General features: G+C 35.8%; 1 protein-coding gene across 6 annotated transcripts in view; it reads right to left on the bottom strand.

Moving 5' to 3' along the window:
• CDH18 (cadherin 18) overlaps positions 1-21,432 on the bottom strand; it is a 922,309-nt gene that overhangs the window by 55,880 nt on the left and 844,997 nt on the right. For all 6 annotated transcript variants that reach the window (XM_053592795.1, XM_053592804.1, XM_053592784.1 and 3 more), the window contains one exon: positions 17,647-17,783. In XM_053592795.1, the coding sequence (XP_053448770.1) occupies positions 17,647-17,783 (137 nt within the window). The remainder of the gene's footprint in view (positions 1-17,646; positions 17,784-21,432) is intronic.

The following is a 21,432-nucleotide window of genomic DNA, read 5'->3' as shown; positions in this document are numbered from 1 at the left end:
TGAGGGAAGGGGTTGCAGACAGAGGAAAGGAGGGAGTTGACTGGGGGGTCATGGTGTGTGACACACCTCTTGGGGGCGGGACACAATTATAAGAGGGACTTTACTTAAGAAATGCAAGCAGTGTAAAAAAAAAAAAATAGTTGCTTGTGGGCGGCGTCTGTGGCTCAGCAAGTAGGGCTCCGGCCCCACATACTGAGGGTGGCGGGTTCAAACCCGACCCCAGCCAAACTGCAACAAAAAAATAGCTGGGTGTTGTGGCAGGTGCCTGTAGTCCCAGCTACTTGGGAGGCTGAGTCAAGAGAATCGCTTAAGCCCAGGAGTTGGAGGTTGCTGTGAGCTGTGTGATGCCATGGCACTCTACTTAGGGCCATAAAGTGAAACTCTGTCTCTACAAAAAGAAAAAAAAAAAAATAGTTGCTTGTAAGAGATCCATTATCAATATAAATAGAAAACAATCTGAAATAAAAACTAAACAATTACTAATGAAAGTCATATACATACCCCTGAGCAAGCAGGCACACACACACTCCCCTTATTAAAGGAAACATTAATAGCTATAAAGAGGCAAATTTCATTATGATAAAACAGCCTGTATACCAAGTAGAAACAACTATATTCAACATAGACATATTTATCAACGTTGCCCTTAATTTAACAGAGCAAAAAGGGATAGAAATATAAAGGGAATAGGCAAGAGATGTGGGCACAACCTAAATGCCCACCAACTCAGAAACGGATTATAAGCTGTCGTATATGTGTCCCATGGAATACTCTCCAACCATAAAAAATATGGTGACTTTTCATCAGTTTTAGTAATGTGAATGGAGTTGAAACACATTCTTCTACGTAAAGAATCACATGAATGGAAATGTACTGTACTCAATACTCCCCTGTACTCAATACTAATATGAAGCCAGTAGACGATCTAATTCACACCCACATAGGGAAAACTCAATTCAGTTCAAGTATTCAAGTAAGGACGACGGGGAAGAAAAGACAAGGAGGAGAATGGTTTGCTCCTACTCAATGGGCACAATGTAGGGGTGTATGGCACACCTTTGGGGTGTGGGACATAACTACAAGGGGAACTCTACCTAACGAATTCAAATATTGTGACCTAGTTGTTTGTACCCTCACATTGACCTGAAATTTTTTTTTTTAAAACGAATAAGACTAGTAAAAAAGCAGATAAAATTTAAAGAAAGTTATCAAAATTGTCAGTAAGGTGTCATAAATGCCTTCGCTCATCCTCTGAATATTTTTCCCTTTGTAGTATAGTTGCAGAAACTGAAATTAAGGTGACACATCAGGGCAATCAAATTTAGATACTTCCTTCTGTTTTAGTGCACTTAAGTTCATATGTTAATGCCAGTACTTTCCTTAAAATATGCTTTGTTTTGCCTTATATGGGCCCTTGTTATTTAAAATGGTTTTACGTACAGTGTAACTTAAAGTTAATTTTATTATTGTTGTTGTTATTATTATTATGCGAACAAGTTGCAGTCAAAGTATTTTTTGATTAACCCACCCTTTCCCACTTGATGTTGCAATGACCTCAGTAACATATATGACATTTTGATGTATGTTTGGTTTGTGGCTGGGTTCTGTTTTCTTTTTATTTGTCTATGCATGTGCCTATGTTCTAACCTCATACAGTAAGCCTTGATAAACAGTAGAGAGTTTCTCCTTTATTGTCACTCATCATATAACTCTGAATCATCTTAGTGTTTATAAAGTTTAGAAAATAGTTACATTTCTCTGAACAACTCTCATTTCCTCTTTAACCATAGACATAATTCTCAATATAAAAATTGGCAAAAATTACTGGCAAACATTTAACAGAAGAGATAATATGAATGGCAAATAAACATGAAAAAAATTTCATTCTCATTAACATTCCCTATTACAATGCTATAGAGATGTGATCGTACAGTTCTTATAAAGTTTGATTTCTTTCTTCTACATATTAGTATACTCAATCCAGGTTAATACAAAAGATGTAAAGTAACACATTTTTCTTTGTAAAGTATCACAATAATGGAGAAGCAAGAATCCAATGTATTCAATTCTAATATGAAGGTAGGAGATTATCTAATACAAGGTGGGGGGTAGGGGAGTGAGGGATGGAGAGGGCGAGGAGGAAGGGTGGTGGGAGTTATGGTGTGTGGAAAACTTCTTGGGGATGGGGCACAATTATAAGAGGGACTTTACCTACCAAATGCAATCATTGTGACCTAATTCTTTGTACCTTCAATGAATCCCAAACAATACCAACAAACATCAAGTATACTTCTTTTGCATGGTTGTGAGGTTGATAATTAATACTTCATTAAATAATTAATAATTTACTTCCATTGTCGCAGCCAGTTTTCACTGCTCTGGCCTATTTTGTTTGTTGAAGTGTCTATCAATCTCCCTTACTGACCTACAAATAACTTCTACAGTATCATCCCATTTGATTATGTAGTTTTCAGAGAATTGGACTTGTATTAAAGAATTTTTTTTCATACTATTTATTTGTTTTAGTATTTCATCAAATAAAATGTATGGGGTCAGGTGTGGTGGCTCACACGTGTAATCCTAGCACTCTGCGGGGCCATGGCAGGTGGAGTCCCTGAGCTCACAGGTATGAGATCAGCCCGAGCCAGAGAGAGACCTCATCTCTAAAAATAGCCAGGTACATTCCTAGGTATTTCATTTTCTTTGAAACTATGGTGAAGGGAGTTGTGTCCTTAATTAGCTTCTCATCTTGACTGTTATTGGTGTACACTAAGGCTACTGACTTGTGGACATTGATTTTATATCCTGAAACATTACTGTATTTTTGATGACTTCTAGAAGTCTTGTGGTTGAGTCTTTGGGGTTCTCTAAGTATAAGATCATGTCGTCAGCAAAGAGGGAGAGTTTGACCTCCTCTGCTCCCATTTGGATTCCCTTTATTTCCTTGTCTTGCCTAATTGTATTGGCTAGAACTTCCAGCACTACATTGAATAGTAAAGGTGACAGAGGACAACCTTGTCTGGTTCCAGTTCTAAGAGGAAAAGCTTTCAGTTTTACTCCATTCAGTAAAATATTGGCTGTGGGTTTGTCATAGATAGCTTCAATGAGTTTTAGAAATGTGCCACCTATGCCTATACTCTTCAGTGTTCTAATTAGAAAAGGATGCTGGATTTTATCAAGATGGATAAAGGACTTAAATTTAAGGCATGAAACAATAAAAATCCTCCAAGAAAGCATAGGAAAAACACTGGAAGATATTGGCCTGGGGAAAGACTTCATGAAGAAGACTGCCATGGCAATTGCAACAACAACAAAAATAAACAAATGGGACTTCATTAAACTGAAAAGCTTCTGTACAGCTAAGGAGACAATAACCAAAGCAAAGAGACAACCTACACAATGGGAAAGGATATTTGCATATTTTCAATCAGACAAAAGCTTGATAACTAGGATCTATAGAGAACTCAAATTAATCCACATGAAAAAAGCCAACAATTCCATATATCAATGGGCGAGAGACATGAATAGAACTTTCTCTAAAGACGACAGACAAATGGCTAACAAACACATGAAAAAATGTTCATCATCTCTATATATTAGAGAAATGCAAATCAAAACAACCCTGAGATATCATCTAACCCTGGTGAGAATGGCCCACATCACAAAATCTCAAAACTACAGATACTGGCGTGGATGTGGAGAGAAGGGAACACTTTTACACTGCTGGTGGGACTGCAAACTAGTACAACCTTTTTGGAAGGAAGTATGGAGAAACCTCAAAGCACTCAAGCTAGACCTCCCATTTGATCCTGCAATCCCATTACTGGGCATCTACCCAGAAGGAAAGAAATCCTTTTATCATAAGGACACTTGTACTAGACTGTTTATTGCATCTCAATTTACAATCGCCAAAATGTGGAAACAGCCTAAATGCCCACCAACCCAGGAATGGATTAACAAGCTGTGGTATATGTATATCATGGAATACTATTCAGCCATTAAAAAAAATGGAGACTTTACATCCTTCGCATTCACCTGGATGGACGTGGAAGACATTATTCTTAGTAAAGCATCACAAGAATGGAGAAGCATGAATCCTATGTACTCAATTTTGATATGAGGACAATTAAGGACAATTAAGGTTATGGGGGGGGAAGCAGAAAGAGGGAAGGAGGGAGGTGGGTGGGGCCTTGGTGTGTGTCACACTTTATGGGGGCAAGACATGATTGCAAGAGGGACTTTACCTAACAATTGCAATCAGTGTAACCTGGCTTATTGTACCCTCAATGAATCCCCAACAATAAAAAAAAAAACAAAAAACAAACAAAAAAAAAATAGCCAGGTACTAAGGCAGGAAACTGTAGTCCCAACTACTTGTGAGGCTGAGGCAAGAGAATCGCTTGAGCTCAAGAGTTTGAGGTTGCTGTGAGCTATGTGCCAAAGCACTCCATTGGGGGTGACAAACTGATGAGACTCTATCTCAAAAAACTCCCTCCCCAAGAAAAATAGAAACAAAGACAACATACGTCTTTGCATGTTTGATAATGATACATACACTCTAAATGTATTGCACTGTCCATATAGTCAAATACCAATTTTTTTAAACATCTTTTTCCTTACTGATTTCTTTCATCCATTTACTAAAGTATTTCTAGGAGATATCTGCTGATAGTCTTTTTCATGGTGTTTTTATTTTGATCATATTTTATTAGTTGAATAAAAAGTTTCAATTTTTAGTTTCATGATCCTGATAAAATTTACTTTCTTTTAATAGAAAGTGACTTTCCTATCACTATGACAGTTTTTTGCTTCAAAGTGTATTTTCATACTAATTTAGTTCCACCAGATTTCTTTAGGTTGAATTGTCTATTTTTAATTCTGTTCTTTATTTTGAAAGTTTGTCTTTCTATCACATATATGCCTACTACAAGTAAAGATGATTTCTTTTAATTCCATTCCAGTATGGTATATAATATTTTTAATAGAGGAATTAATTTAGTTTATGCCATCATGGTTAGTAAAATGTATTATTAGTACTGTATTGTATGGTTTAAATTTGTTGCTTGTCAGTTGTTGCTATTGTTGTTATGATGCTTTTATTAACCTGTCAAATTTGACAGACAATGACTCAAGATGTCCAATGTCCAAAACTGTGATGCCCGACAAGTCAACGAACGGAAAAATGAGGAAGCTGGTTGAATTAAATGTTAATATTTTAATTAAAAACAGAAAGTGTAGTGTGATTCAATTTTAATAAATTTTATCCTGGCATTGAAAAAAAATGAGTAGGTACTAAGTAGCACACCAAGGGAGAAGGAACAAGAAGAAGGAAGAGATTCAAAAAAATGCTGTGTCCTCAAGCCAGAGAAAGAACATTTTTTTTTTTTTTTGAAAGAGTTGTCAATTATACCAAATGTTGAATAAGTGGAGGAATGAGGGTTTCATTTTGGATTTTGCAATATGGAAGACAGGAGTAATTGTAAAGTAGGGAAGTCAAGAGAGCTATCAGAGTAGGTTTCAAGAGTCTAGAAAAGAACTAATGTGCCCACTGTGAACACAGCCAATTTCTCAAGGAGTTTTTCGGTAAATAATATAGAATAATAGTAAATAATAGAATAATTCAGGAGGGGACCTCTGAATCCTTTTTTTCAGTTAGGAAATAAAGCATGCTTTTGAGGACAATTATGAATTAGAGAGGAAAAAATGAGAATGCAGGAAAGAGGAAACATGATTCATAGAGTGATATCTCAGAGTTAACCAGAAAGGACAGGGTGCAGGGCATCCATTCTGGGGTGGCCACAGACCCCACGGGAAGAGTTCACTTACGGTAACCTGAAGGGAGACAGATTTATGGGTATTAATGCCCAGAGTAATAGTTGTATTTAAAGATATGACTACAGGAAAATATGGAAGCACTTTTCTGATTGTATTTTATAAGTTAGAGAAGCAAGATTGCTTGATACAGTACCTGTGAGAAAATTAGAAGAGCTGCTAAAATTTAAGGAGAGAAAAATGTATAAAGCAAATACACAGCAATGCTGTGTAAAATGGCTTGAGTTTTGGAGTTTCTCTTGAATAAACAAAGTTGTTCTAATTTTCCTAGGACATGATATTGAGATTGGGATATCAAAATTAGTAAATCACATACATATGTTATGTAAGAATAAAAAATAAAATCTAGTAAATATTGTAATTGCCTCACTAAATTGATAACTGCTCTTCATTGTATAGGACCTCATAGGTTTTCATGGAGTTGACTACAGCTGATAACACAAATATGGGCCTAGATAGTCATGAGCCAATATGGATAACCAGGTTCTTTTGCCACTTTTAATTACGGAGAAATTTCATGTATTAAATATAATTTTTAAAGACAACTAAAGGAAGCTAGGTAAAAATGACATAAAGCATTATTTTTTCTAGATATGGGAAATATGTCTTAGATATTTTGATGGAGATTACATTGAATCTGTAAATCACTGGGTAGTGCAGGCATTTTCACAACATCGATCCTACAGATTCATGAGGATGATATGTTCTTGTTTGTATCATCTGCTGTTTGTTTCCTTGGTGTTTTTTAGTTTTTTGTAGTGATATTTTACCTCCTTGGTTAAGTATATTCATAGTTATTTTATTTTCTTTGTAACAATTGTGAATGGTATTGAGCCTTTGATTGGAATCTAAGCTTGACTGTTGTATATAAAGGCAACTGGTTTGTGGACATTGATTTTGTAATCTTAGACTATACTGTATTTACTTATAAATTCCAGGAGTCTCTTGGTGAAATTTTTTCTGATTTCTACCTATAAGATCATTTTGTCTGCAAAAGGTGATAGTTTGACCTCATCTTTCTCAATTTGGATACCCTTAATTTCCTTCTCTTGCCTGATTGCTCTGCGAAGGACTTCCAGCACTATCTTGAATTGAAGTCATAATGGTGGCCATCTTCATCTTGTTCCAGTTCTTATAAGAATGCTTTCAACTTTTCTACATTCTACATTAACATTCAGTATAATGTTGGCTCTGTGTTTGTCATATATAGCTTTCATAATTTTGACATATGTTCCTTCTATGACTAGTTTTCTGAGAGTTTTTTATCATGAAATGGTGCTAAATTTTGTTAAATGCTTATTTTGCATCTATTGAGATGATCATATAATACTTACTTTTGCTTCTTTTTGGTGGGGGTGAATCATATATATTGATTTACATATGTTGAATCATTCTTGCATTCTGGGAATGAAACCCACTTGATAATGGTGGGGTTTTTTAATATATGCTGTATAATTCAGTGCTAGTATTTATTTGAGGATTTTAGCACCTATTACATCCTTTCTGGCTCTACTATCAAAGCAATATTACCTTTGTACAATGAGTTGTGAAGGATTCTTTCCTTCCCAATATTATAGAATAGTTTCTACAGAATGGACATCAACTCCTCTTTGTAGGTCTAGTAAAATTTGTCTGAAAATCTATCTGGTATAGATCTTTTCAAGGCTATTCCATGTACAATGAGAAAATAGCTCAAAGAACCAATGCAATCTTAAGGAAAAGAACAAATCAGGAGGTTTTATATGTGTATTACCAGACTTCAAACTATACTACAAGGCTGTAGTTAACTAAATCAACATGGTATTGGCACAAAAATAAAGACATCAACTAATTTAAGAGAAAAGAATACCCAGATAGAAAACGATCCACATACTTCCAACTCATCTTTGAAAATGTAGACAACAATATATGCTGGAAAAAGACACCCTATTCAATAAATGGTGCTGGGGAAATTTGAAAATTGCATGCAGAAGAAAGAAACAGTGAAACATATTTCATTTACTTCCAACAAAAATTAATTCAATATGTATAAAGTTAAATGGAAGGCTTGAAACTAAAAATTCTAGAAGGAAACATTGCAAAAGCCCTTATAGATATTGGCATAGGCAAAGAATTTATGAAGATGATGTCTAATGCAATCACAGAAATAACAAAAATAAATAATTGGGACATAATTAAACTAAAATGATTCTGACCAGTGAATGAAATAATTAACAGAGCAAATTATAGAGCAAATTCCTATAGAATGGGAGAAAATATTCACAATATATCCAGTAAAAGACTAATAACAGGAATCTATAGAGAAGAAAATCAAATAACCCCATTAAAAAGTGGACAAAAGACACAAATAGCAGCCTTTAAAAAGAAGATAGACAAATGACCAATAAAGATATAACACATTCAGTGTCATTAATCATCAAGAAAATGCAAATTAAAGTCACAATGAGATATAGGCCCTACCACAGGCCATTATCAGTCATCATGGCCTAGGCTAAAAGTCTAAAAACAAACGTTGGCATGGATGCAGGGAGAAAGGGACTGCAAATTAGCAAAACTCTCTAGAAAACAGTATTGAGATACCTCTAATAATTAGAAGTCAACCTACTATTTGATCCAGCCATCCCACTACTGGGTATTTGCACAAAGGAAAATAAGTCATTTTATCTAACGTACACTTGCATGTGAATGTTTATCACAGAATAATTCACCAATGCAAAGATGTGAAATCACCCCAAATGCCCATTGATTCATGAATGGATTAACAAATATACCATGGAATATTACTCAACAATGGAAAAGATGACTTCATGCCTTTTGCAACAATTGGATGGAACTGGACAACACTATCTTAAGTGAAGTTTCTAAAGAATGGAACAATTTACACCATATGCACTCCCTATGAAATTGGATATAACTGATGAGCACACACTTTCATAGAAGGAAATAAAACTCAACAGAAATCAACCAAAGGGGAGTAATCTGTTACATGGCCATAGATAATTATGCATTGATATATATACACCCATATATACATGAATATGTATATGTACATAGACATAGACATAAAACAATTTCAGTAGAAATCCTATATAATAGATAGAAGAAACCCCGTCAGGGTGATGGTCATACTTAAACTCATGACTCAAATATTATAAAAGCAATCCATGTAATAAAAAATATTTGTACCCCAGAATACCTTGAAAATAAGAATGACCTAAAGCAGCAACATTTTTAATGGCCATGCAAAATGACAATCTATCTTCTCAGGATGTAAATGAGGGTGCACACATCCCAATTCAAAGGAAATATAACAGAGAAATGAAAATGGAGACATAATAAAAACAAACCCAAAACTTAACATATTATGAACTTTGCAGGTATATGAGCAAATAAATATCTTTTAAATCTGACAACATGTTGGATTCATTTCTTCATGTGATTTTGTTACTTATAACTTAAAACATTCTAATGAATTCTGGTAGCCATTTCCAAGATGGCATTGATACTTGCATCCTGGTTTTCCTATACGTATTAATGGTCTCATACATTTAATAAGGTTGGCCAGTTTGTACACCATGGAATATTATGCAGCCTTAAAGGAAGATGGAGACTTTACCTCTTTCATGTTTACATGGATGGAGCTAGAACATATTCTTCTTAGTAAAGTATCTCAAGAATGGAAGAAAAAGTATCTAATGTACTCAGCCCTATTATGAAACTAATTTATGGCTTTCACACGAAAGCTACAACCCAGTTATAACCTAAGAATAGGGGGAAGGGGGAGAGGGAGGGTGATTGGTGGGATTACACCTGCGGTGCATCTTACAAGAGTACATGTGAAACCTAGTAAACGTAGAATATAAATGTCTTAACACAATAACTAAGAAAATTCCAGGAAGGCTATGTTAACCAGTGTGATGAAAATGTGTCAAACGGTCTATAAAACCAGTGTATGGTGCCCCATGATAGCATTAATGTACACAGCTGTGATTTAATAATAAAAAAACAATAAAATATTGCAGAAGTAACAGTGGGTGATTCCTGATCCTGGGTGATAAACAATGACAAGCTCAGCATTACCCCCTTAATGACTCATTCTTAGTCAACCAGCTCCCATGTAGTCAGTATATTTAGATAGCCCTATACAGAAGTCCATGAAGTATAGAACTGAATTCTGCTGAAAACCAGCACAATTTGCCAACTACATGAGTGAGATGTTAAAAGTGTTTCCCAAGGCCCTAGACACACTTTGAAATAATTGAAGCCCCATCCAAAATCTGGATGAAAATCCTATGAATGCTTCTGAATCTGAATAACCTACTTAAAATATTCCCTTGGATTTGGAAAATCCCTTGGATTTTATTGCAGGGAAATAAATATGCATTGATACATAAATTATGTGTGTATGTATATATATATGAACATATATGCACACCTCTCTGTGTATATATATATATATATATATATATATACAAAAAAAATTTCAGAAGAGTATTTTATTTGTTTATTTTATATTGGCTAAGTCAATATTAATTCTTTGTATTTTTTTCTTTTTATCTACTAAAAATGTGCCGATTAGAATTTCTTTGTGTGTCAAGGGAAATTGCTCATATTAATATATCTGTGGAAGACAAATTGCATACATCAAAATAAGCACGTTGACAATAACAAAATAATGTGCAGAAGCTACAGGGACTTAAAAGCCCACACTCTACAGTGATGAGTTTTTATGTTGTTAGATGCAGCTGCTAATTAAAAATAACTCAAGATCAAAATTGAACCAGGAATATGTTTACAGAATCTAAATAACACTTCTGTCACTTGAAATCAACAGTAAAATTAAATTTGATATTTGTAGCTTCTAATTTTTGAATATTTTTGCATAAGAGTTGAAGAAAAGAAGGATCAACGAATAAAGAACACATAATCATTGATTTGATTCATGTCTATGATCTTTGTAGAGAAAAAGTGAAGCAGAGACCTGAAGTGAGCCTTTGTATCAATGTACATAATAAGGAGTGGTTTCATTTTTAGGTTTTGTTGTCAGCAGAAGTTTTCAGATACACTGTAGGTTTGAATAAAATAGCATCTCCCTGAATTATGCTCTTTTGGATATACATGTTTTGGGCAAGCAATGAATGACAGAGTTCTATTTTGGCAAATTGATAATTTGGAATGTATTTTTACATTTAGTGCATAGGATGGGCAAAATGAGATATTTTACATTGATTGATAAATGTATAGTTTAGTGATCATTGTGTTATATAGTGAGTGATGAAGATGTTGGGCAGATAAGGTAGATGCAGAAATGGGCATATAAATCTCACGTATTTGACAAAATTGTATCAATGAAGTTCTATGTACCTGGAAATTCAGTTAGGGTTTGAGAGTAAATACTATGCTTCAGCTACAAAAACTTGAGATGTTCACAACCTTTTGGAGGTGAAAAAATGTTACAATAAAATATGCTAAGAGCTAAATTTAAAGCATGCATAAAGGTAGGTTGTAGATTTAGAAGAAAAGGAACTGTAAAATTGTCTAAGAAATTGAAAACTATTTCATAGTTGTACATTTTTAATAGTTTATACAAATAAATAGCTATTCATAAAGCAGAACAAATTGAAAATTGGGCAGTGAGGGATGAAAGAATTGTAAAATTATTGAAAATCTTGGCCTGTTTGGGGACTGTGACTAAAGGCATGATACATGTTTTTCACAGGATTAAGCTGAGAACAGAGGGGGCAGAGTCTGTGACGGCAATCCACTCATGTTTTTTGCACAGTTTATTTCTTAGGAAATCACAAAATGTGTGTAGGTATCTGCATATGTGTCCACTGGGATTCATACCAAGTGGAAAAATCAAATTCTGATTGGAAAATATGCTTTTCAACTTTTTTTCATAAGAATTGCACAGGGAAAAGGTCTTTAAGATTTAGCAAGCAATGAATGAGGATCCTCTGGAGGGTCAGATAAAATCTAGATTGTTGGGCCACAGCCATAGAGTTTCTAATTCAGTATATCTGGGGTGAAGCCCAAGGATCTTCATTACTATTTTCCCAGAGAACACACTTAGATAACTACTGGTATGAAATTTAAAACACTGAGGCTTTTCCCCCAAGAAATTTGAGTCTCAATATATTGAGAAGAGCAGTGGGCAGGGCACTCAGGTAATTCACAATTAATCAGTGTTGAAATCCAGATATTATATAAATGACCAATCATTTGGACACTAGTGTGAATGATAAAGTATCGGGTACAGTGGTGGTTAACTTCACAAGTAACTTGACTTGGCAGTAGGATGCAGAGATATTTGGCCATCAATTATTCTAGGTGTTCCTGTGAAAGAGCTTTGAATGAGATTAGCATTTAAATTGATAGAATAAGTAATAAAGCAGGTCATCTTTCGTATTGTTGGTGAGCTTCAGCCAATCAATTTACTTAACCCCAAGTAGGAGAGAATTCTGTGGCTTCACAGTCTTAAAACTTGAACAGAAGCTCTTCCTGTTTCTATGGCCTGCCAGTCATAAGTCTGAAAATGGAATATAGAGTTTATGTATTTTGGATATACCGGCTTTCATAATCACATAAGCCAACTTTTAAAATACAATAGAACTTCTGTAAGTTGACCACCCAATGGTGTGTAACAAACTGGCCAACATATGGAGGTGGTCAACATAAGGAACTAGGCTTACTGTATTGATAGATACATGTGGTGCATGTCAGGTCCATGAAAATTAAGTCAACTTAAGGAGGTGGTCACTATAGGGAGGAGGTCAATGATGGAGGTTCTACTGTACTGTAGTAAATCTAGCTCTCTTCCCCTCAGTCTATTTACCTTTCTGTATGCATATATATGTAGACACACACACATACACGCACCCTATTACTCTGTTTCTCTGGAGAATCCTAACTCATATGCAAATACTGGCAACTTTGGAATCAGAACAGAATATGCAGGTCAACCTTCACTCATCCTTCACCTCAAGACTGAATCCCTGCATTATCCTCTCAATGAAACCCTCACTGATCCTCTTAGAGAAATCAAACTACAATGGATTTGGGTTCCTTCCATTACTAAAAAATCCTGTTGCCACAGTAATTTTCCATAATGCAATTTATCTGCTTACCTTGTCTTATGCAGTAGATTCCTAAATACCTCAAAGGCAAAATAATATCTTCACTATAATCTTAGCGTCTAAAATACCACATTGCCTAACAATTATGTTTGAGTTAATTAAAACTAAGGATAGACATGATAATGCAGACCATATCAAAGTATTAAAATGATACCTAAGAAATTTCTGAGAAAAAGAAAAGAACTATAAATATGGTTATATAATAAATACCATAAACAAATCATTGGAAGATAAGGTACAAAATGTTCTTATTGGATTTGGCTATCAGTCAATCACTGATGACCATATTGGCAAGTCCTAAAGAACAATGGGGATAGTAATATGAGGGAAGAAAAAAATGAAGAGTGAGCCATAGCATGTAAGTTTGAAAGAAAGTTTAGCATTCAGCAAAATTTCCAGAGTTACAAGGCAAGAGCCCATTCCTGCTGACATGATTTCAGCTTTGTGAGACCTTACTAGAGCAGCAGTCCCTCTTGGGACCAGGGACCAGTTCTATGAAAGACAGGTTTTCCATGGGCTGGTGGCATGGAGAAGCTTGGGCAGTGGTGTGAGCCATGGAGAACACAGATGAAGCTGCTTTGTTGTAAATACAGATGAAGCTGCTTTGTTGGATTGCTCACCACCCATTTATCTCCTGCTGGGTGGCCAGTTCCGAAGTTTCATGGAAGATAATTTTTCCAGGGCAGGATGATGGAGGATTTGGGAGAGATGGAGTTTTGCCACCAGACTCCTAACAGGACACAGACTAGGTCATGGACCAGTATTGGTCTGAGGTCTGGGAGCTGGATACCACAGAAGTAGGGAAACCAGTTGAAACCCACATGGACTTCTGACCCTACAGAAATCCCATGGTTATTTATTGCATAGCAATAGAAATGCAATACAAGTTACCAAATAGCTGTATTATGGATTACACCGAGGGAAGCCTTGTTACTCGAAGAAGAAATGTTCAGCAGGTATTTATGTAGTAAGTAGTATCCCCCAAGAATAACGATGATAACATAATACTCTACTTTCATGACCGTAGACAATGTCCTGAACTTAGCTAATAAATAGGATCCTCTTTACAATTGTAAAAATAAATTTACTTCACAATACAGCATTTGAAAATAAGTAATAAGCCTTAGTCAGATAAACTACTTGATAAATGAATGCGTTGACCTCATAAACTCCAGCTTCCCTACAAAGCCATGATGGAGGGAGCCAAGATCTAGGAATCAGATTATTTAGATTCATATCGTATGCGAGCTTCAGTTTCTTTATAAAATGGCAATTAAATGTCATTTATATTTCATAGATATTTTTGTTAGGATGATATGTCTTTTAAAGTATGCCATACAAAATGCAAGGTAGCTTATAATTATGTTTGACAGCACAGTAAACGTATCAGCCCAGACTGATGCTTTCTGCCTTTTCCATGTGACTGGAAGGCCAAATAAAAACTCTGACCTGGAAACACAGCGTTGAATAGGTCAGACGCAAGCACCACATAATGGCCAGCGACCCCACATGCAGGTACTCTTCAGCTGTCACACCTCACATTCTCACCCTGGGACTCTGACACAACAACTACTCTCCAAGAGGAAGCGGCATTGATTTTTTTTTTCTTTACGGAGAGATAACTTTGCCATCCTTAGCTCTTAAATCCTGATGCACTGCTTCACCTGCCTAGAGGGGGCATCTTTCTCTTAGTTGCTCTAACACCCAGGGAGACAGAAAAACCCAAACAAACAATTTTCAAACGTTAATTACTAAATGTCATTTCACAAAAACCCTGGCTCTTCAGAAACTTTTACATGAGAAATGTTTTTAAAAATGTGATTTGATAAAGATTCAAATGCATTTTTAATGCAGAGTATATCAGAAATTATTTGGATAATATGGCCGATACTGAGGTTAAGGTTACAAACAATTGTACATGGAAGGGCTCCTGACAACATTAACAGGCAATTAGTCCAGGCAGCCAATGCGTACATGTGCAGAGTTCTAAATCGAATATCCCCTCGCGGCTATAACATCTTAACTAGTGCTCATTCTTTCTATACCCTTGTTTATGATTAGGATGGAATTATATTTTAGTAATGGTCATTAAAGTACTTTTCAAGGTTTTATAGTCACTATCTAAAACTTAAAATATACAATTTACTGTACTCTTTTTCTTAGTGGAGATTCACTCAATCCCCATATGAAATATTAGCACGTGGTTAAAAAAAATCTTTACCTATAATTAGGATATTACTTTAGTGAAAATAGGCATTTCCTTTGATAATGACTGCAGACAGTATAATTTTCATGGTAAACTTGTACTCATGTGTATTCACAAATTAGTTTCTACCTGATGCAAATATTAATTACAACAAGATAGTGAATCATAACTAATGGAAAGTACAGCTTTTCATTGAAATAACTCAGGAGCTGATTTTCTTTTCTGATTTCTCTTTTCTGCTCAGTGTCCTCATCTATGTTTTCTTGGATAAAGTAACCCTTTATCCTTTCTTTTTTTTCAACTGAAAGTATAATAAGTCATTAAAATAGAACCGCCATTTACCTGTCTTTGGGTGATTAAGGACACACAAATAGATGTACACCTAGTCTGGCTAGTAAGAAAATACAAACAAACCACAAGGATCACAAATTAATCCACTCATGGATTCTTTATAATACCCTCTGAAAAGGAATTAGCTAATGCTTACTTTCACAAAGAATATCACGTTGATAACAATCTAAATGGGAGCCATTGTGGCTAATTTTGCAGATGTCAAAAACACAAGAAACACATGGACTAGAAAAGATGAGGGAAGCCTGATGATTCCTATGTAACAAAGAACAGTATAAAAGTGCTCAAACTACAATGTGTTATCACCTCACAATCATAAGAATAGCTATCATCAAAAAGACAGAGACATGATTGCAAGAGGGACTTTACCAAACAATTGCAATCAGTGTAACTGGCTTATTGTACCCTCAATGAATCCCCAACAATAAAAAAAAAAAAAAAAAGACAGAGAGTAACACATATTGGTGAGAACAGGAGATGTTGAAAACCTGGGAAAATAAAATGGTACAGCTTCTTTGGGAAATAGTCTGGCACGTCCTCTGATGACTGAACATACAGTTATCACATACGTTACCAGAAATCTCACTCCTTGGTGTCTACCCTAGAGAAATGATAACATTTCCACACTAATTCTCATAGTGACATTATTCATATTAGGCAAAAAGTAGAAACAACACAAATGTCTTTCAAGAGATGGAAATAGTTGGAATACAATGAAATAGTTGTTGGCAATTGAAAGGAATGAAGTACAGAGGACTCAGGCTATAATATTGATGTACCTTGAAAATATAATGCTGTCAAATAAATTAGTCACAAAAAGACATACATCATGTGATTCTTTTCTATAAAATATCAATAATAGGCAAATCTACAAAGAAAAAGTAGATTAATGGCTTCTTGACTTGGGGTGGGGGATACTTGTGGTTGAGGACTAAGGGATGATGGACATTTTTGAAGCAATAAAAATGTTTCTAAAATTGATTGTGTTGATGGATACTCAGCTGTGTGACTATACTAGAAACTACGGAATTCTGCACTTTAAAAAGACAAGTTGTATTGTATGTGACCCAAATCCAAATGAATCTGTTTTTAAAAATGTAGTATTCTATATCTTCTGGAAATAAGAAAAATATATTTTCACTTTGTGTAGCACAATCCTTAATGTAATTTTGCTTCCTAATATATTTATGGTTCTCTCAAGATTGAAATCTTTCATAAATGCAAATATAATTTTTGTATGCAATTCCAAAGTGGGATAATTGTTACCTTTGGTTTACTCCCCAATACACAAAGAAAATCTTTATTGTCATGACTGGTGATGCATTTTCTTAAACTTTTACTCTAATTTCATTTAAGCAAATTTGTATTTACCTTTAAGAACTCAGAAATATCTTTTTCTCATTTAGACTTGCTTTTTATTGTTTTTGTTTTTGTTTTCCCTGAGCTTATGTCTTTACCACAAGCAATATTCCAGATGTTGGTGGAAAAAAAGTCTTTTTTTTGTGTGTGTGTGTGTGTGGTTTTTTGGCCAGGGCTGGGTTTGAACCCGCCACCTCCGGCATATGGGACCGGCGCCCTACTCCTTGAGCCACAGGCGCCGCCCGAAAAAAAGTTTTATTCAATTTTATGTCATAGATTTTTCTTGACCTGGCTGTTGACGTTCCAAGAGCTAGTTTTTCACTATAACTTCTAGTAGGTGTTAACTAAAGATTCAGCAGGAGTGTTACAGTGATAAAACAAATGAAGCCAAATTATACATCTTTATTTCTTTTTTTATTCCACATTTGAGGTACCCTTCTACTCCTGTCTTGGTGGCTTAAGTTGGGAATATGCAGAGGAAAATGCATATCCCACAGTTAGGAGGAGAACCATATGTCCTTGACTCAGGAATGAGGACTAGTGTTCTGGGATGCCAATTTCCAATCACTATGCTGAGAAAAATAGATCAGATTTCTTCACTGCATCTGACAGTAAGTACTTACATCTCATATGCGCCATGCCCTCTGCTACACCCTGGCATCAAAAATAACAAATGGTGAAAGCCCTGCTCTCAAGGAAATCTCAGCACGAACCTTCACCTACAAGTGACATCTTTTTCTTTGATACAAAAAAGTAGTTTACCATTTTCTGAAGCAGCAACTGTGATGTTGTACCAAGGAGTTTCTTCTCTGTCGAGAACCTTTATAGTCTTAATGGTTCCAGTATTGGCATCAATGTTGAAAAATCTTTCTTCTTCAGCATTGTAGTTGATGAAGTATCTAGATAATAATAAAGATAAATATTATTTTTTATTTGATGGTGTAATAAAAAATATATCTGAACCAAGGGAGGTATATATAAAATGTACTAATATATCTAAATATGTATTTTAATTTCTGTATTTGAATCAAGATTTTCATGGCACCTTAATATTTTTAGCACTCACATCAAATACTCTTTTCTGTTAGACCTTAATTATTTGTTTGTTTTTTATCTTTTTAAATTTTATTTTTATAGATACACAATAGTTATATAATTAGTATATACTCTAAGTTTTCGTTTTTAATTTTTAGTTCGATTACTGATTCAAGAAAAAGAATTCTCTGAATAAAATAGACAGTAGAAATATAGTAATGTCAAGATATAAAACCACATCTGTGGGGCGGCGCCTGTGGCTCAGTGAGTAGGGCACCGGCCCCATATGCCGAGGGTGGTGGAGGGTTCAAACCCGGCCCCGGCCAAACTGCAACAACAAAAAAATAGCCGGGCGTTGTGGCGGGCGCCTGTAGTCCCAGCTGCTCGGGAGGCTGAGGCAAGAAAATCACATAAGTCCAAGAGCTGGAGGTTGCTGTGAGCCGTGTGACGCCACGGCACTCTACCGAGGGCAGTAAAGTGAGACTCCGTCTCTACAAACAAAACAAAACAAAACAAAACACATCTGTGAAGTCCATAGTATATTTAAAGAAAAAATAAACCAATAACAAAAATTCTCCTTGCAATAAGTATACAAATTTTAGGAGCATTGGCAATATTGGAGATGGATTTATCTCAAAATATTTTTTATAGCTCAGGTGATAAATATATAATAAAAACAAAACATTTATATTGATTGCCATTGTATTTTCACTCCCCTTGTATATTCAAAAAATGAGATAAAAAATGAATTCTGGTATATTGATTTTTTCCCCCTCTTCAATTCATGCAATTTTGCAAGATTCTCTACACATGCAAATTAAGTTTGACCTCCAGCTCACATTGCTCATGGAATGAGTTGAAAGTGTTGATGTCCATTTGGGGCCTAATTTTCATGAGACTTTGCATGTTTCCTCATACACTTTGCCACTGCTACAGGAACAACATTTCCAAGCTAATCCACTTGTCCCAGCAGAAGGAAGAGAGTCACATGGGGCAGTTGTCTGAGTTGAAGCTCTGTAACCTAGAGCAGAGCCACCTTGTAACTGTGCAGGCGCACAGTTAAATGGGCCAGAGAGAAGCAGAGCAGGCAGGCAAAAGCCAGCCTATTTCAGTGGGGCTTCAGCTAACGCACAGACACCCAGGCTGTAGCTGTAAATAACTTATTTTTTTGAGACAAAGTCTCACTTCATCATACTTGGTAGAGTGCCATGGCATCATAGCTTACAGTGACTTCATGCTCCTAGGCTCAAATGACTTTCTTGCCTCAGCCTCCCGAGTAGCTGGGACTACAGGTGCCTATCACAATGCCTGGCTATTTTTAGAGATGGGTTCTCACTCATGTTCAGGCCAGTCTCGAACTCCTGAGCTCAGGCAATCACCCACCTCAGACTCCCAGAGTGCTAGGAGTCTGAGCCACCATGCCTGGCTAAATCATGTTTTTTCTACTTCTAAGTTTTGGGTTATGTGTTATTCAGTGATAACTAATTAACATGAATGTTACCATGTTCATGGTAACATGAACAATTACCATATATTCTAGAACAATTCTAGACTATTTCAGAACTATTTAAAGAGAGAAATATTCTCTTTCGCTTAACACTAATTCTTTTTCTTCTTTTTAAATTTCAGTGAAAACACCATTTCCTCTAGACCAGAAAGGTAAAGAGAACTGATGATGAGAACAGTGCTAGGAGAAGAACGTTTGCAACAGAAGAAACCAAAGTGTTGAGATCCAAATAAACAAAAAAGTGGTTTAAAAACTAATATATGTCAATATGGCTGTGCAGCGTGGATGAGGCAGATGACCAGGAGTTAGGACATGAAAAAAGAGTTTACTTTCATAAAAGCAATAGAATAATGTTAAAGGAAATAACAAATCCATTTAATTCTGAAAAAAAAAATCTGTGTCTACCTTGATCTTGGATTGTAGAGAGTTTGCAACAATTTAGAAAAGCAATGGTGTCATCTTGGACAAAGATGGAAAGATAGAAGGAAACAGAAAAACACTGTGTAAAGTAGTCAGATAAATTAGGTCCAACATACAGAACTTTTTTTTGGAGTGGCGATGGGAAAAGGGAGAGATCTCGGAAGACTCAATTTGTGTGTGTGTGTGTGTTTGTTTGTGTAAGCTTGATCTGCTAAGCAATTGATAGGCTCATTTACTGAGATGGAAAAAAAGAGTTAAGGAAGAACAGTTTGGGATATTTAATTATTTTTTACATATCATTTCTTAGATGTCTATTAGAAAAACGTGCAATCAAAAGCAGAGATCAGGGTGGCACCTGTGGCTCAGTTGGTAAGGTGCCGGCCCCATATACCGAGGGTGGCGGGTTCAAACCCGGCCCCGGCTGAACTGCAACCAAAAAATAGCCGGGCGTTGTGGCGGGCGCCTGTAGTCCCAGCTACTTGGGAGGCTGAGGCAAGAGAATCGCTTAAGCCCAGGAGTTGGAGGTTGCTGTGAGCTGTGTGATGCCATGGCACTCTACCGAGGGCCATAAAGTGAGACTCTGTCTCTACAAAAAAAAAAAAAAAAGCAGAGATCAAATGTATATGGAATTCAAGTGTGTTTTTCTGAAAAGGAAATATAAATTAGAGGTATACTGGCATAAATTTAAGGTAATAATAAACAGTATAACCTCATCTGAAAGAATCATAAGAAAAAAGAAAAGATTTGAGCATAAAAATACCATACATATTATGCTATGAGAGGCATGGGTTTTTACCGCAATTACACCCTAGTCTAAATAATATGATGGATATTGAGTCTCTAGAGACTTTTCAGTTTAGAGCAGTTCACCTTCTGCAGGACAGAGGGTAAAAGTTGGGCCAAGCACAGGGGCTCCCGCCAGTAATCCTAGAAATTTGAGAGGTCACAGTAAGAGGACTGTTTGAGATCAGGAGTTCCAGAGAGGTCTAAGTAAGAGCAAAACCTGTCTGTACAAAAATAAGAAAATTAGCAGGGCATGGTGGTGGGTGCCTATAGTCTCCACTACTCGGGAAGCTAAAGCAGGAGGATCACTTGATCCCAGGAGTTTGAGGTTACAGTGAGCTAAGATGACCCCCAGCGCACTGTATGATGGAAGGGATGATAGAACAAGACCCTGTCTAGACAGAGAAAAGGAAAGAGAGAGAGGGTGCACCAAAGTAGAGGAGCAGCCCGGGGGAGGAGAAAAATTGGCAGCATGAGATTGCATGGAAGCCAAGAAAGAAAGTTCTGGAAGAACTTGACAAACAGTGAATTCAGTTCAGAGGTTGAGAGAACTTAGTAAGGGTTGATTCAATTTGACATCATGGGCAGTATTAGTTAATTGTTATCTAGACAGAAGTAATTTCAGTGAAATAGCAAAGGATTGGAGTTTAATGACAGTGGACACAAGAGTATATTGAATGTGGATATAATATAGCCCAGGAGTCTTGGCAACTGATGGATACCTTTCCCTAACTGCAGTTCAGACAAAAGATACATTATTTCACTGGAGAAGTAATTCAAACAAATTATTTATTTTCTCTTAG

This window comes from Nycticebus coucang, chromosome 1 (genome assembly GCF_027406575.1).
Source record: "Nycticebus coucang isolate mNycCou1 chromosome 1, mNycCou1.pri, whole genome shotgun sequence".
Classification (NCBI taxonomy): Eukaryota; Metazoa; Chordata; class Mammalia; order Primates; family Lorisidae; genus Nycticebus; species Nycticebus coucang.
This window is presented reverse-complemented; position numbering and strand designations above follow the sequence as displayed.